The sequence below is a fragment of the Garra rufa genome, chromosome 3 (assembly GCF_049309525.1).
Source record: "Garra rufa chromosome 3, GarRuf1.0, whole genome shotgun sequence".
Classification (NCBI taxonomy): Eukaryota; Metazoa; Chordata; class Actinopteri; order Cypriniformes; family Cyprinidae; genus Garra; species Garra rufa.
Window position 1 is genome coordinate 36140602 of NC_133363.1, and position 17836 is coordinate 36158437.

The 17836-nt window shown below is 36.1% G+C and overlaps 1 protein-coding gene across 1 annotated transcript in view; it reads left to right on the forward strand.

The window, feature by feature from the left end:
• Nucleotides 1–17836, forward strand: part of slc7a10a (solute carrier family 7 member 10a) — a 36080-nt gene that overhangs the window by 11728 nt on the left and 6516 nt on the right. Inside the window, exons 4-5 of the mRNA XM_073836055.1 lie at nucleotides 771–896; nucleotides 14345–14498. Of these exons, the coding sequence (XP_073692156.1) occupies nucleotides 771–896; nucleotides 14345–14498 (280 nt within the window). The remainder of the gene's footprint in view (nucleotides 1–770; nucleotides 897–14344; nucleotides 14499–17836) is intronic.

The following is a 17836-nucleotide window of genomic DNA, read 5'->3' on the forward strand; positions in this document are numbered from 1 at the left end:
GTGTCTGTTTCAAAGGTGCATGTGCAATAATTGTTTATGGTTCAATGCTTTCCAGTAAAAATCTAAAAAGCTTATGTGGATTTTACAAAGCTATCTGTAAAATACAGTATCTTGCAAAAGGGGACATTTACTGTTTTGATATTTTTACTGTTTATATTCATTATAAAAAGTTTTAAGATTTATTAAGTTGATTTTTAAAATTTTCCAGTCACATAACTTACATTATAACTAGGTATTCCGAGGCTGTGAGAAAAAAAAAGGAAGTTGCTGAGGGGGTGAATAAATATAGAAATATCTTGATTTGAATGCAAATTTTATTTTAAATCATTAAATTATCTTGAGGCTCCCTGGTTTGCTGAGTGGGCCCCGGCCCGTTAGTTGAAAACCACTTAGCCATGAATGGCTCAGTGTTTTGCCTGTGGCAGTAAAATAAGTTACATCTGATCTTTATTTCCCCTCTTTAAACTAATAAAAATAGACCATGTGACCAGTTAGTGCTGCTCAGCCAACAAAATCACACTGCTTCCATTACTGTCACAACCTGATTTGTCCCCATGACACTTATGTGTGTGTGAAAAAGCTCTTTGTGCATCTGAAGTGAGAGACATGAGTTCTTAATATGTCATTATTTATAAATTAGATTGCATTTTAAATCTTTAAATCTGGGGATTGCTAATGTTTGTGGAATGCTGATATTTTAGGGAAATTATTTTTAAAACTGAGTTTGGAAAATGTGAATGAATAACTGTGTTCACTCTGTGTGTTTACAGTGTTTCTGACTTGGGTGAACTGCTCCAGTGTGCGCTGGGGGACGCGGATCCAGGATATTTTCACTGTGGGGAAACTGCTTGCCCTTGTCCTTATCATTGTCGTGGGAATGATCCAGATTGGCAAAGGTGCGTCAAGTACACTTTACACTTACACAACTAGTCAAACATTTTTGAACAGTTAGATTTGTAATGTTTTTTAAAGAAGTCTCTTCTGCTCAACAAGCCTGCATTTGTTTGATCCAAAGTACAGCAAAAACAACACAAATTTGAAATATTTTTATTATTTAAAATAACTGTTTTCTATTTGAATATATTTTGAAATGCAATTTATTCCTATGATTTCAAAACTGAATTTTTAGCATCCTTACTCCAGTCAGACGATCCTTGAGAAATCATTGTAATGTGCTGATTTGCAGCTCAAAAAAACGTTTACTATGTTAAAAACAGCTGAGTAGAATTTTTTCAGGTTTCTTTGATGAATAGAAAGTTCAGAAGAACAGCATGTATCTGAAATAGAAATCTTTTGTGACATTATAAATGTCTTAATCATCACTTTAAGCAATTTAAAGCATCCTTGTAGTATTCATTTCTATGATTTCTTTCCTGTGTGGTTTTTTGGGGGGATGCAAGATGGCGCCTTAAGGCGCGGTCACACTGCACTTTTCGTTCCATTGACTTTCATTCATACACATGTGAATGCGTTAGACCGGAAACGCAAGCCCATACAAAATATTTTCGCATTTCGCTGCGTTTGAAAGTTCAAACTTGGTGAACTCTGACCAACGAATTCGCATCACATGACTCTTGCTGCGTCCGAAATCGCATACTGCTTCAGTAGGTACTACATTTAAATTCAAACGTACTTCATGACCGTTAAAACAGTACGTTCTATATAGTATGAATGTGGGTAGTATGAATGGAATTCGGACGTACTACATCCGCCGCGTCTCCACTTTCCGCCATTTTTTCGAATAACGACTCCTCTCCTGGAGCCTGAAGTGTCCATGGTATGCGTACTGCAGAATTCGGGCGGAAGCAGTAGGTCATCCGGGTACTTCTCGCCTACTGTATTTCGAATACTATGAATTCGGACATATTACTCGCCTCACATACTGTTTTTCGCGTTCTATATAGTAGGGAAGTATGCGATTTCGGACGCAGCGTCGGTGTGACCAACAGGAGATCGATACGTCACAGCATGACCTCTAGCTGAATGAAAAGAACCTTAAATTTAAACATTTAAAACTGCAGGACTGCGGTAAAGTGTAGTAGATTGTATGTTTTTACATTTAAATGTATTATTAGTGTCATTTGCTGAATTTCACTTTTAAAAAAGAAGCTGCAGAGCATGACGTCATATCACGACCGTTGCAGCGGCATCCGAAGGAATTTCGCATGCTCAAAGTCTAGTGTGACCGGGGCTTTAGAGTGAACACGCGTTTTTACGAGCTGCGCAGTTATTCATACCAATTTCTATTTCATTTAAACAGAGGAGTAACGCAATTACAAGCTCTATATTGACAGAATGAGTTTAAATAACTATTTTAACAAATCATCCGGCGTTGCACTGAGGAGTGCGAAAAAAAACGGCTTCGAGAAACACGCCTAGCCCGACAGCCGCGGCCGTGGATAGCATGCCAGCTACAGCCTCGCTAACTCATGAGGGAGAGGCCGAAAAGGTGAGCACTGACGTGCCTCCTGATCCTGACCCCAACCTTATACAAGCTATGAAGAGCATGACGGACAATATAGTTGCAGTGATTGATGCTAAGATCTCTACAGTTTTTGAAGCGATAGACAACCAGTCGTCTAAAATTCAAAGTATTGTTCAGCGGGTCCAAGAAGCAGAGAATAGAATCGATGTGACTGAAACTACATGCACGGCCAATGAAACCAAGATTCAACATTTGGAAAAACGAGTACGAGATCTGACCGAGCAAGTGGACGACTTGGAAAATCGCGGATGGAGATGTAATGTGCGCATTATCGGTTTACCGGAGGATATAGAGGGATCAAACCCTGTCAGGTTCTTTAAAAAATGGATACCGGATTACCTTCAGTTGGACACGAAGGCGGGTAAATTGAAGCTGGAAAGAGCCCACCGTGCACTCGCTCCTAAGCCGGCTCAGGGCGGCCGCCATCGTCCTGTCATCGTTCGATTTCATAACTTCCAGGACAAACAAAGAGTGATGACAGCTGCCACGAAGCTCTTCACGCTCAACAGTAAGCAAACATCGTCATCGCAGGATGCAGATGCCTCGAAAATCTCTTTTTTTTTTAACTATTATTCTGCGGCGGTGGTGCAAAAGAGAAAGGTGTTCAACGAGGTCAAGACTCGTCTTCGAGAGCTGCAGATGGAATATGCGTTGCTCTACCCGGCCAAATTAAGTGTCAAAGTCGGTCGGTTTTTATTTATATTATACTTTGGGTAAATGTTTTAGGCTTTTGTTTAAGTTGGTATGTTTAAGGTCACAGTATTACTTAAAGATGTTCAGGTACAACTGTTTCATGACTGAGGTTTACGGCAATGGATAGCACACTTCGCATATGTACTTGGAACGTTAGGGGAATTCATAATCCTATAAAGAGGAAGAAAATCCTAACTTACATTAGAAAAGAAAAAAATGGCATAGCTCTGTTACAGGAAACACACTTAGACAAACAGGAACATTTAAAGTTAAAGCGTGGGGGGGGGTATAATCAAGTATATTCCTCATCCTTTTCGTCAAATAGTAGAGGAGTAGCAGTACTGATCAGAAAAGATATACCGCTGAATGTTGTTAAATTGAAAGAAGATGACAGAGGCCGTTTTGTCATTATATACGGGACTTTATATGGCAAGTCTATTACCTTGTTTAATGTATATAATCCTCCAGGGCACCGCTCTAATTTCCTTATTAAGGCTTTTGCTGACTTTTTTGATTTGAGATCGGATTATATGATTGCTGCTGGTGACTTTAACTGTATGTTAAATCCTCTTATTGATCGATTTCCCCATAATAATGGCGCCATCTAACCAAAGTCCCTTTAAGGCAAGTCATGTCACTCGGCGGCCATCTTTGAAACACTACTCGGGCAGGCAAGTGCAGCTCCTATCTCTTTGAATGGGGAAACATCAAATTCTCCAAAACTGTTCACCAATCTTACGATTAAATTTCATATTTTAAATCACCAAAGAAATCCAACAAGACCTGCCTCATAAATATGGTTCTTTGTGCTCGAATAGCGTTAAAAAACGCTTATTTTTCCGGCTAAATAAGCCAGTGCGCATGCGCAGTACTGAGCGCACGTCTTAGAGCGCCGATTGTTTCTATAGCAACCGGGACTTCTAATGGCAGCTGCAGTGACGCGCTGACTTTACTAATCAACGATTGGCTCTTTCACTAAGAAGGCGGGGCTTCGCGGCCATAATGATCGTTGCATTTTTCCTCATTCAAAACTACACGAGTGACAAGTCTTGGGTATTCTATAGTCTTTGATCTAACATAGCTAAACAAATTAATGGCTTTTCTGAAGACTTAGAATTTATAGATGTTTGGAGAGCGCTTCACCCATCTGGTAAAGAATACAGTTTTTTCTCCCCACCACATCAGTGTTATACGAGAATTGATTATTTTTTCATTCCCAAGAGTTTAATGCATTTAGCTTTATCATGTTGTATTAACAATATTGTCATTTCAGATCACGCGATGGTTGTTCTCGATGTAAAGACATCAAATAGAGATAACTTCCGGCAATGGAGATTAAACACCAATATACTCAAAGATCAGACATTTTATCCCTTTTTCTTTAGGGAATTCACATCTTTCTATGCTATTAATGCTAAATCCACGCAAGACCCTTCTCTCTTATGGGAGACTAGCAAAGCTTACATAAGAGGGTTAATTTTGTCCTTTTCTGTTTCTAAGAAACGTAAAAAAAAACAAGACCCAAAGATTATTAGAGGAGGACTTGAAGAGTATAGAGGGAAAATATATTAAGAATGCAGATAAGGCGTTACTCAAAGAAATATCAGCACTGAGAAGCGCAATAGATTCACTGCTTACCCAAGATGCAGAATACAAACTGAGGTTTGTGAAACAGAAATTTTATGAGCATGGAGATAAGCCGGGTAAATTTCTGGCTTACCTCACTAAGAAGAAAAGTGATTCACGCTCAATTATATCAACACTAGACACAAATGACAAACTACATTATGATAGTAAATCAATTAATAACACATTTCGAGATTACTATAAGAACCTATATAATACTGAAGTGTCTAGTAGCAGTACTATACTATTAGAAGCTTTTTTTTTTCCAAAATTAGTTTACCAATTATCTCAGTAGATCAGAAAGCAAAGTTAAATGCTCCTATTTCTAAAGAGGAGTTAATTGAGGCGATTTCACAAATGCAGAATGGAAAAGTGCCAAGTCCAGATGGCATAGGTTGTGAATTCTATAAAGAATGGCAAACTTTGTTACTTGAACCTATGCTTAATATGTTTAATCATTCATATAGAAGTGGGCAGCTCCCTGAATCTCTAAGAGAAGCTAATATTTCCCTTATACTAAAAAAAGGTAAACCTCCCGAAGCCTGCTCCTCATATAGACCTATATCTCTATTAAATGTAGATAGGAAGGTGTTAGCCAAAATCTTAGCTTCTCGTTTGGAGAACGTAATAACAGATGTTATTAAAGATGATCAAGTAGGTTTTATAAAAGGCCGCTCTTCATGCAATAACATGAGACGTCTCCTTAATGTTATACAAGTCTAAAAACAGCGTAAGATTGATGGGCTAATACTTTCTCTCGATGCAGAGAAAGCATTTGACCGTATTGAGTGGTCATATTTATTTTTTGTTTTGGAGAAATTTAATTTTGGTGATGCTTTCATTAGATGGGTTAGAGTATTATATGATGAGCCTAAAGCTTTTGTTCTTACAAATGGTTCCAGATCAGCAAGTTTTTCATTATATAGAGGAACTAGACAAGGGTGCCCACTTTCACCCCTGCTTTTTGCGCTGGCTATTGAGCCCCTAGCTGAAGCAATCAGAACCGAGCCCTTAATTGAAGGCTTGCAGACTAAAGAAAGGCACCATAAGTTAGCACTTTATGCAGATGATGTGGTCATTTTCCTTTCAAAACCTGACTCTTCAGTAGGGCTGGGCGATATGGCTGAAAACTATATCACGATATCAGGGTTTCATATCGGTCGATATCGATAATTATTGATATTTTTATGACCCATTTAAAATAAGGACCAGGAGAAAAATATATTACACTCAAGCATTTTTATTTTAAACTTAACCTGCCTCTGATCATAATCCCCTCAGTTATTAAGACAGAAATGTCAACAACCATGGAAAACTCAAATAATTAAAATGTAAACATAAGTCTAAAGTCACAATATATACTTAATTATCTCTTAATCTTCAATTCAAACCCCATTCATTGTCGATGAAGTGAATGGTCAAGCTAATGTATGGCCCAGAAGTCCGGCTTGACCACAGGTCAGAGGTTGTTGCAAAGTACTTGGCTGATAATATTTATTTCTGCACAGATTGCTGAAAAAATAAGTCCAAAACTTTCAACATTTTGAACAATAGGGCCTTACAATCTTTTTTTTTTTTTTTTTTCAGAAATTCTTGTTTTAATTTTTCTGATAATCAAATGAAAGCAAAATCACTGATTTATTTTTAAAAATAAAAATAAACGGAGCTTTACTGTTAAAATTAACACATAGAAGAAAAATTATATTCAGTTAAAAAAAGGTTTAATAATAATAGTATTTTTTCAACAATTAAGTGGTGACTCTTTATTTTATTTTTTTATCATATATTGTTTTATGTAAATTATTTAAATGTGAACATATAAACTCCTACATTATACTGTACAAAGTAATACAAGACTAATATTGTTCTGTTACATGTTAAACCTTACTTTTATTTTGACAGGTTGCCGTGAAGTTTCAGTGTGTAATACAGTATGAATGATGCTAGTTTCACTAATGAAACGGTAAAATTGACAAAAAGTGACACTCACAGCAGCTTTGGAGATGTATTTATTGGAGTTTGTCTGTTCATGTGAGATGCAACGCCAAAAATTAGCGGGAGCGTCACGTGTGCAGTATGCGTGTAGTGAAAATAAAAACGCGTCTCCTCCATTCATACACATAGAAGAAAACGGAACATGCAGGATTCTTATTGAAACAGTCTTTTTGCATTTCAGTTTTCACAGACACTAGTCCATATCGCGATCTGAATTAATTAACAGACTAACTTTTGATTTATTGTTCCAAAAATCGACGAATTCCGCGGCATTCCGCCCTATAGTAAAGTCCGTTTTTATGAATGGAGTCCGCGATCCCGTCTGTGAGGAGACATTGTAAACGCGCGATCATGTAGAGACAGAAATCAAATGCCGTCGTGTATATAAGATTAATAACATAAGGCTATTTAGTTTGTTTAATACAACAACATGGACCCGTTCTGTAGGAAAGATAACCTTAACTTCTATTGTGATCTGGCGCTATGAACTGAACGTTAAAGGGGGGCTGGGCGGGCCGACGAAGAATACAAAATATCGAACGTTTTATCGAACACATTTTTTATTGATATCGATCTCTTGTCTATCGCGATATGTATCGTTATCGTTTTATCGCCCAGCCCTACTCTTCAGTACCATCTCTTCTCAATATCATTAATACCTTCAGCACGTTCTCAGGATACAAAATCAATCTTAGTAAGTCAGAGGCTATGCCTGTTGGTTCCATGAAGGCAATGCCAAATACTAACCCCTCATTTCCATTTAGGTCGTCTCCTGGAGGATTTATATATTTGGGTATTTTCGTTAGCCCTATGTGTAAAAATTTATTCAAAGATAATTTCTCCCCATTGTTTAGTAAAATTAGAGAGGATTTAAACCGATGGCACACACTACCTATTTCGTGGTTGGGTAGAGTGGCTCTAATAAAAATGACTGTCCTTCCCAAGCTTTTGTACCCAATTCAAATGATACCTATTCTGTTTTCTAAAAAGGTTTTAAAAGATGTAAATGGCTGGCTTTCCTCTTTTATTTAGAGCAAGCGCAGACCAAGATTAAAGTTTTCTGCACTGCAATTACCAGGTTCAATCGGAGGACTGGATTTACCCAATATTAAGCTATATCAATGGTCTGCACATTTAAGATATATTTCTGACTGGGTTGATCTCGATAATTCTTCTACCTGGTTGGACCTTGAGCAATCACTGTCAAAAATTCCCCTAAAAGATCTGCTGTTTTTTGAAAAAACTACATTTTTATTGGAGAACTGTGAAAACCCTGTAACTGTAAATACACTTAAGGCATGGAGGGCCATTAATCTTTTTGCGGGAAGAATGAAAATAACTTCTGCCCTCACGCCAATTGTGAATAATCCGAACTTCCCTCCAGGCAGATCTGATGGGAGGTTTAAATTTTGGGAGAACCAAGGTATTTCTCGGCTTCAGGATGTGTTTGATGAAGAAGGCCTAATGTCTTTTGAGGATTTGAGACAAAAATATCAATTATTACAACAGGACTTCTTTCGTTTTTTTACAAATTAGGAATTATTTACTACATAATTTTGAAGGATACCTTGATATGTACTAATAGAAGTCTCCTACAGAAAAGTTTATTTTTCAAACACCCGGAAAGAAGTCTGTGAGTTTGTTATATGAGGTACTTAGTGGTATATTTGAGAAACAAGTGGTTTTGAATACTAGATCTGCTTGGGAAAGGTAACTTTCAGTCTCTATAAGTGAGGAAGAATGGGATGATATCTGGAAATATGCCAAATCTATCTCAGTATGTAACAGTGCCAAAGCAATACAATTTAAAATTGTGCACAGGTTGCATATCTCACCAAACCGTAGACATACATTTAACAATGCCCTTTCACCTCTATGCCTTAAGTGTAAAACACAAATTGGCACTCTCAGTCATTGTCTCTGGTCATGTAATCAGTTACAAATAGGGTTACCACTTTTAATACCCAAAAATATGGGACGCATTCGAGGGGGAGGGGGGAGGGGTGGGGGGTGGGGGGGAATGGAACGTCCTGAATAAGAACTGATCATGTTTTTTTTTTTACTTTTTAGAAATGGGGTCTATATACCCCGTTAAAATGTAACAATGTCCCATATCTAAAAAATGCTGCAGTAAAAAGGTTTCATATGAGTTTTGCATATAATATGGGCCGTCCTGAATAAGAACTGATCGTTGTTTTTTTTTTCTACTTATTAGACTCTAAAATCTAATAATGTCCCATTTCTCAGAAAAGAACCGTCAAGTACACCAATTAATAAAACGGATATTAAAGCAGAAATGCAAATAAATAAGTAAGTAAAAATTCACGAGCATTTTGTAGTATTATCTCTCAGTCCTGGGCGTCTAAATGAAAAGCGCTCTGCAAGCGCGTTCTCTCTGTGCTGTTTCTGAAACTACCGTAATCACTGTAATATGCGCGCACACTTAAAATCAATCGCGGCTGGCTTGACCGTGTTTTTCTGAACCGCGGCTGGCTTTACCGCAGTGATTATTTGCACGAGACGCTGCTTTAAAAAATATATATAAAAAATACGGGACAAAACCCGTCCCGTATTGATTCAAAACGCGACGCGCAATTTCATTCTCAAATACGGGACGATTCCGTATTTTAAAGTGCCCCTATTATGCCATTTTAAAGGTAGTTAATATTGTTGTAATAGTCTCTTAAAACAGGTTTACATGTATGCAAGTTCAAAAAACACTTTAGTTTTCTCCAAAATTAGATTTATTTTTACCCCGTTTCTAAATGATTCGTAAACGACTCGTGTGAAGCAGTTCGAAGAATCAGTCTCTCTAAACCCCTCCTTTCCGTGAGCCCTCACTGCTGTGATTGGTCAGATGGTGCAGTCCTTTTGGATTGGTCTACCGCTTCAGTGCAAAACGAAACGCCCATTGGCATAACTGAATGACAGCTGCGGAGACCTGTTAATGCATAGAAAAGATAGCCTCGATTTTACCCTATCAATTCGAGCCGGAGTCTGACGATGAAACGGTTGAAGTGTCACATCGACAAGAAACTGTTTTGCAAGCACGACCGGAGCAGGACGTTTCTCAGTGGGTGTTATATGTTAACTGTGGACAGTGTTTGCAATTTGCTTTTGTAAGCGAACCGGGCACACCTCTACGTTGTGAACTTCAACACTGTACAATCCATAACACTGCGTTAAGCCATCGTTTATCATTATCATTACTTAAACTAATAAGGCAGACAGACAGTCAAGCTGCATCAATCACAAGACTTTTTAGACTACATTGCACTCACAGCTGAACAACAGAACTACAGAAACGCAAGTTAGCCGGTTACCAAGACATGTGCGGGGTTGTTACACACCATAACGTACACAAAGACGTATTTTGAACGATCGCTAGAAAATACAATTATTAATCATACTTACAGGTAGAAGTTCAGAGGAGCAAGCCGGTCCAAATAAACTGGGCACTGATCCATTTTTTAAAACCAAGCGTTTGGTGAATCTCGCGTTGTAACGTTACTCCCCAAGATTAGAAAAGCAGTCATCAGTAAAATGACGCGAACACAACACAAGATTGGCATTGGACTGCTGAGGTGTTGAAAAAAATTAATGTTAACCACTGATAGTTTCATCTTTTGGAAGGGCATATAAAACAAATTCACTCTCACAGGCTGTCACAGCGCAGGGCGTCTTCTTGACATGATGTAATCCACGTGAAAATGGTAGGCCTGCTGTTTGTGGGCGGGCAAGTTGTTCGCGAAATTGAATGTGGGCGGACATTACGCAAATGTGTAGCTCGTGACGTGTGGCCGTTACAGAAAAAAGATTCGAATTGCTGACGACTCGTTTAGGCGAATGTGAGCCGACTCTTTTTTTTGTTAGACAAAAACTTTATTTATAGTGCACTGTCGGCGTCACAACTTTGCAGATAGTTTATGTTCACATACAGCTACATGACACACTACATGAAATATCATATTTGAAAAGGCATAATAGGGGCACTTTAAGGGACGGGTGGCAACCCTACTAACAAATATACTGGGCCAAGATTGTATCTGAAATGTGCATTCTTTTTGACAAGGAGTTGGCTATGGATCCTGTATTTTTGATCCTTGGTCTACCGGATCAATCTTTGATTTTATCCAATGAAAAGAGACTTTGCAATCTTCTTACGTTTGCAGCCAGGAAAAATACTTTATTGAGATGGATAAGCGATAAGACTCCGACTATTTCGGGATGGCACAAGATTTTAATGGAACTAATCCCGCTGGAATATTTAACATGTTTAGTTAATGGCCGGCCAGGTCAGTTCTATAATGTTTGGAAGCCTTATATTAGCAATTTAGAGACTGATTTGTCAACTATTCTGTGGGAAGGTTTTCCTCCCCAAGTACCTCAAGTGAGTGCATAGGATTTAGAATTTGTATTGTGCTACCATTATGCTTTACCTATTTTATTTGAATTATTTTATTTTTATTTATCTATTTATTCTTTTTATTAATTTATGTATTCTGAATATCTTAAAAAATGTTTTCCTTTTTTGTGGCCTGTTGTGTGTATTTTTGTTTTGTGTTTTGTTAAAGTTGAAAAATGTTCAATAAAGATATTTGACAAAAAAAAATGTTTTTTTGTTTTTTAATCTTCCTCGTCCTTTTTATTGTTTTCTTGCTTGTTTAGATGTTTATTTGTATGCTTATATTTTTGTGACTATATGTTCATAGGAATGTGGGCATTTAATATGCTCACTTATTTGTGTATGTTATTTATTTATTTAATTTTGTTCCCTATTTTTTTCTTTATCTTGAATACGAAAATATATATATATATATATATATATATATATATATATATATATTGTGAAATATTATATATTAAAAAAATAGAAAACAGTTATTTTAAATAGTAAAAATATTTCAAAATGTCACTGTTTTTTTTTGCTGTACTTTGGGAAATATATTGGTAAATATATTAGGTGAAAGAGGTTCAGATGACAAGGAAGTTTGTGAATCTGTGCATTCGAAAGACATAATAATACATGGTTAAATAACCTACTTAATGATAACACTTCTTAAACCTGAAATGATTTTTGTAAATCAGTGATCAAATGCTGTGTTGCTGTCTGACTAATGACTAGTCTATGTGTGAATGTCCACAAAATGTACTTTGCAAATTTATATAGGCATAGACTATTTTAGAAAGTATTCTGAATAATTTGTTGCCATTGTGTAAATAATATGTAATCAAGTAATCCATAAAAAGTAACCATAGTCTGATTATAAGTATTTTAAAATGTAATTTAATCTAATTACAAGTAGTTTATTTTTTGAAACTAATTACGTAATTCAGATTACATGTAATCAGTTACTACCCAGCTCTGGAAGTACCTAAGCGTCTTTAATTCTATCAGTGTTGTGCAGTGACATTAATTATTAATCATTAAGGGTGTCATAAATCTTATACTGTATTGATTTTTCCCTCACTTTCAGTTGACTGTAGCACAGATCAGCAGTGTAACACATGTTACTAAACAAACGGTGCCTCTCCGCAGTCTAAAACATAATTAAAAAACTTTAGATATTCCCAATGATTTTCCTAAGTATGTAAACCACAGAAGCAGACAGTGAAGATAAGAGATCAAAGAGAGAAATAAGCAGGCGAAGGAGAGAAAGGAGAAGAGTGTGATAAAATCACATCTGTGAATAATTCTGACACTTAAATGCCATGAATCATCAAACACTCCCAGTACAATAATACCAGCTGGTGCTAGCCTAAACAGAGCAGTTGTCTGTTATCTAATGAGTAAAAAGCAAAAGATTCACCTTGGGTGGGCACACACCGCTAAAATAATCCAGTAAACATGAACAAATAATAATTTTGCAATAAAGAGAGGTCCCATTTAAACCCATTGCTTCTAAAGCTTGAACTCTCTTGGAATACGCTAACATTTAATAAATAATTCTCCCCCAAATAAATATTCTGTCATTATTTAACTCACCCTCATGTTGTTTTTTCTTCTTTGGATTTGGGGGGAAACCATTCCTTCAACTCCTATTTTTTTCAATAGTGACATCTAGTGGTGAATCTTGTATTATGAGTCACTAAGCAGACGCTTGTTCAAAGTGATTTACAGTGAGGCACCCTTTGGTAAGTTCTTTGCCCAAGGGCACAATTGTGGGTAGGTTTATAAACCTACTTCTAAAACTTGAACCAATGACCTTTAAGGCTGCACTACATAACTTTTAAAATGTAAACAGATTTTTAAAAACCTTGCAGAATCTGCAAAATAATAGTAATTATTTTACCAAAATTAGAGGGATCATACAAAATTCATGTTATTTTTTATTTAGTGCTGACCTGATTAAGATATTTCACATAAAAGAAAAAGAAGGACCCTTAAATCATACAGTCATTGTTGGAAAGGGTTCAAATACACAAAAATGTTGAAAAAAGCAGAAAATATTAGTTGAATTTATAAAAATGACCCCCTTCAAAAGTTTGCATACACTTGATTCTTAATACTTTGTTGTTACCTGAATGATCGACAGATGTGTTTTTTTTTTTTTTTGTTTAGTGATAGTTGTTCATGAGTCCCTTGTTTGTCCTGAACAGTTAAACTGCCTGCTGTTCTTCTGAAAAATTCTTCAGGTCCCACAAATTATTTGGTTTTTCAGCATTTTTCTGTATTTGAACCCTTTCCAACAATGACTGTATGATTTTGAGATTCATCTTTTCACACTGAGGACAACTGAGGGACTCATATGCAACTATTACAGAAGGTTCAAACACTCACTGATGCTCCAGAAGGAAATAATTATGCAGTAAGAGCCAGGGGTGTAAACTTTTGAACAGAATGAGGATGTGTACATTTTTCTTATTTTGCCTGAATATTATATTTTTTTCATTTAGTACTGCCCTTCAGAAGCCACAGAAGATACTGACATGTTTCCCAGAAGACAAAATAAGTTAAATTTACCCTGATTTTCAAATTTAAAAAGTGTTCAAAAGTTTACACCCCTGTCTTAATGCATTGATTTTCCTTCTGAAGCATCAGTGAGCATTTGAACCTTCTGTAATAGTTGCATATGAGTCCCTCAGTTGTCCTCAGTGTGAAAAGATGGATCTTAAAATCATACAGTCATTGCTGGAAAGGGTTCAAATACACAAAAATGCTGAAAACCCAAAGAATTTAAGGGACCTGAAGGATTTTTCTGAAGGATTTTTTTTTCTGGGTCTAGAGTTGCAGGTAATGGTTATGACCCATTATGTGACTTTATATTTATTTAGCGAGCTTGTCTGCAGGCATTCCCTGAACTGACAAGAGAAAGAATTGAATAAACGAGAGCGCTAAGCAGTGCAGTTTCACTCTTGAGTGACAGGAGAGAGATAGGCTTTTTGTAGGCTTTGGCTATCAAGTGGAATAATGAAATCAAATTGATGACACTAGAGTGTCAAGATGAATACAAACAGAGAGCATCTGAAATATGCAGTGATTTATGCTACAGGTACAACCTAGGTCATAAAGTCATAAGCATGTTTTCTATACCCTCTCTCTAGGACACTATGATGCATTGGAGCCTCAGACAGCGTTTGAGTTCATAAAGGATCCGTCAGTGGGGCAGATTGCTCTGGCTTTCCTGCAGGCCTCATTTGCCTACAGTGGATGGAACTTCCTGAACTACGTTACCGAAGAAGTGGTTGAGCCTCGCAAGTGAGTCTTTAATATAGTCACAAACATGGCCACAGACAGTTGCCTGAGGCCTGAATGTGCCTGTTATAGTATGTTACTGGAGAGTTATTATTCTTTGTTCTCTGTCAAATGCAGTCAGAACAACAGCCGTACAAACAGGAACACATGCATGGAACTTGTTTAACACACAAACCACAATGACCACAAGCATAAATAACCCTGTGTAAAAGAAGCTTTCAATTACAGACCTTCAGTCACCAAGTGACAATAAATACAGCAACAGTATAAATAAAAGCAGCCACGGTGAAACAAAAACGTATTGTAATCTGCATAATATATTCATGTCGCGTAGCATCAAGTACCGTATTGTTCACAGATTCCAAACCATCCTCAAAAGTGCTCAAGTTGTCGGAAATGCACAAAATAGGTCACAGAAAGGATTACTTCGCGGCTATTTGAGATGCTTTCTGTGTTTCAAGCACGTTTGGATGGCAGAAACGGCGCTTCTGTTGCCAGAGGCTACTCACATATTCTCAAGCATAATCTGGGCAACGAATTAAAAGACTGTCAACAAGAAGATGCGAAAACTCTGAGCAAAGATGTGGGTAATTAATTTAGACACCAACCAATCTAAGAGGTATGTGTACAAAATCATTACTTACACTGCCGTTCAAACGTTTGGGATTGGTAGGATTTTTTTGAAGAATGTCTTTTTAAGGCTGTGTATATTTGATCGAAACCACAGAAAAAAAACTGTAATATTATTACAAGTTAAAATAGTGTTTTTCTATTTTAATATACTTTAAAATAGAATTTATTCCTGTGATGCAAAGCTGAATTTTCATCAGAAGGATCATGTGACACTGAAGACTAGAGTAATGGCTGATTAAAAAAAATGATTTTCATCACAGAAATAAATTATATTTTAAGGTATCTTCAAATAAAATATATGCAACTTTGAGTAGCATAAGAGATTTCTTGAAAAAAGAACCGTAAAAATCTTACTGATCCCAAACTTTTGAGCAGCAGTGTATATTTAACAGTTATTTAGTTATTAAGTTAGTTATTAGTGTATGTATATGTAAAGCCTATGTGAATTAATCTTTTATTTTTTCATACTTGATTTTCACTGATTTGTAACTTCAATTTACTTCTGAAAATCTATTTTTATACATAAACTAATACAGTGTTGTTGTTAGTAACTAAAACTATTAAAGCTATTAAAATTGTTTCTGTTAATTAAAATAAAATCTTAAAAAACTTAAAAACAATAGAAATTAAAGCTGCGAGCAGCGATGAACGGGCCCTCGCACCCGGGCTCACCGCCGACCGGTGGCTTCAGGAAAACAGCAAACGGTGGGCAGTATGCTTTTAATACAGTAAATGTAGGAGAAATATGTCAAAGTCACTTAAATGTGCCAAACTTGCTGCTGCCAGCTGGTGGCGCTATGCCTATAACTGATTATTGGCATGTAGATGTGTTCAGGCCAGCACTATCATCAAACATATGAAGTTTGGTGCAGATTGACCTTGGTATGTTTGAGTTAGTGAAATATATGAGATATCCTGCTGCCAACAGGTGGCGCTATGATAATATCTGAATATTGGTCTTTAGGTGTCTTCAGGCCAGGACTCTTACCAAACCTGTGAATTTTGTGGCAGATCAGACATTTTCAGGCTAAGTTATAACCACTTCTATGTCTATGCAGAAACATCAAACTTTGTCAGGCCACCACGGACATGCCCTTTAATGAAAACTCAAGATCTTCACAATTTAACATCTCTAAGGCTTCAAGATCAGACTGACCAAATATAATGTTGATTTAACTAAATGCAATCAATGCAAGGACTTCAGATAAATGCCAACTGTGAACCAGTATGCTACAAATGATGATAAGAACATGATTCATGATGATAGCAAAATGTTATTATTGCTTCCTTTACATCCACCACTTCTGCTTAAATGTCATTGTTACCTATCTGTACAATTTTTGTGTGGATATTGCTTTGCTGGTGACTCCTGTTATAAGACATCACTCTTAAGTGCTACATAACTAAGAATCAATAAGGAAGACGGTGCCCAGTTGGCACATGCATTCACAGTAATCCTCTGCTAGTTTGGATTTTAAGTTTACAGAATTGAAAGGGTTACACTTTAAAATCAACACACAGACACATACACACAAAATATAAAATGTTGCCATCCAGTTTCATTTGTTAAAATTAACTATATTAGTTAACATGACCAATACATAAATAGCATTTATTAATGTTAATTAATATTAAGCTAAAAAAAGTATTCATATAAAGTTTATGTACTGAGAATTAACATGAACATGAACACAGTTCATGTGGGTGTACAGCAATACACAATAAAGTGCTCTATAAACTCTTCATTCTTTCAAAATATCTTTAAAAATCAAGTTGAGTATTTTAACGGGGTGATATATATATATTTATAACTGATCTTAAAATTATGGTTTTCAGATGTTTTGAAGAGATAACAGTAACGTTTGTTTTGTTGTCAAAGTTTGTCATAATTTTTTATTATTATTATTTTATATTCAATAAATAACACTATGTAAATATTGTCTATCAATGAAGATAAATTGATCATGCTAAAAAGTTGTATTTTTTTAAATCTTTTGCTATGTGACTGAATAGGACAAGTTCATGGTACAGTTAAGTAAAAAATAAATAAAAAACAACAACTGCAAAATACGAACAATGAAAGACTAAGTGACCTTTTATATTTTCTCAAAATATCAGACTCTCAAAGATCAGACATATTTATGTAATTAAAATACATATGTGCATTTTTTGTTCAAAGATGGTCTGTAGGATGGCTCTCTACTCTGTCACCCTCTCTGCCTCTCACCCCTCCCCCCTGCAATAATGAGCTTCTCTGTGCCTGACTGAACGCACACACATACTGTAGAGACATTCACCAGAGTGACAGCAGGTTTCTGAGTTATTTTTTTAATTTTCTTTAATTCATTGAAGCTTGTATAAAATTAATATTTCCAGCACTTGCTCAGAATGATTAGATCTCTGTGTGAAAAAAGTTTTAAAGAGTTTGGATGCTGCACTTTAAAGATATAAAAAATTAGGGTTATGTTTTTTACTATATCTTTAAAAAATCACCACGTCAACACCGTTCGAGATATCCAAAATCCGCTCGCAATTTAACATCTTCAGAATCTTCTCTTCATGTTAAAAAAGTTTGGTGTGAACAGCTGGTTGTTCTTAGGAGTAGTGTGAATTTGTTTACTACCTGATTTTTCAAAAAATCCACATTCAAATCAAAATAGCCGGCTTTCTGTTGGTCTTAGCTAATGAGTTTGATTTAGAAAGTTGTC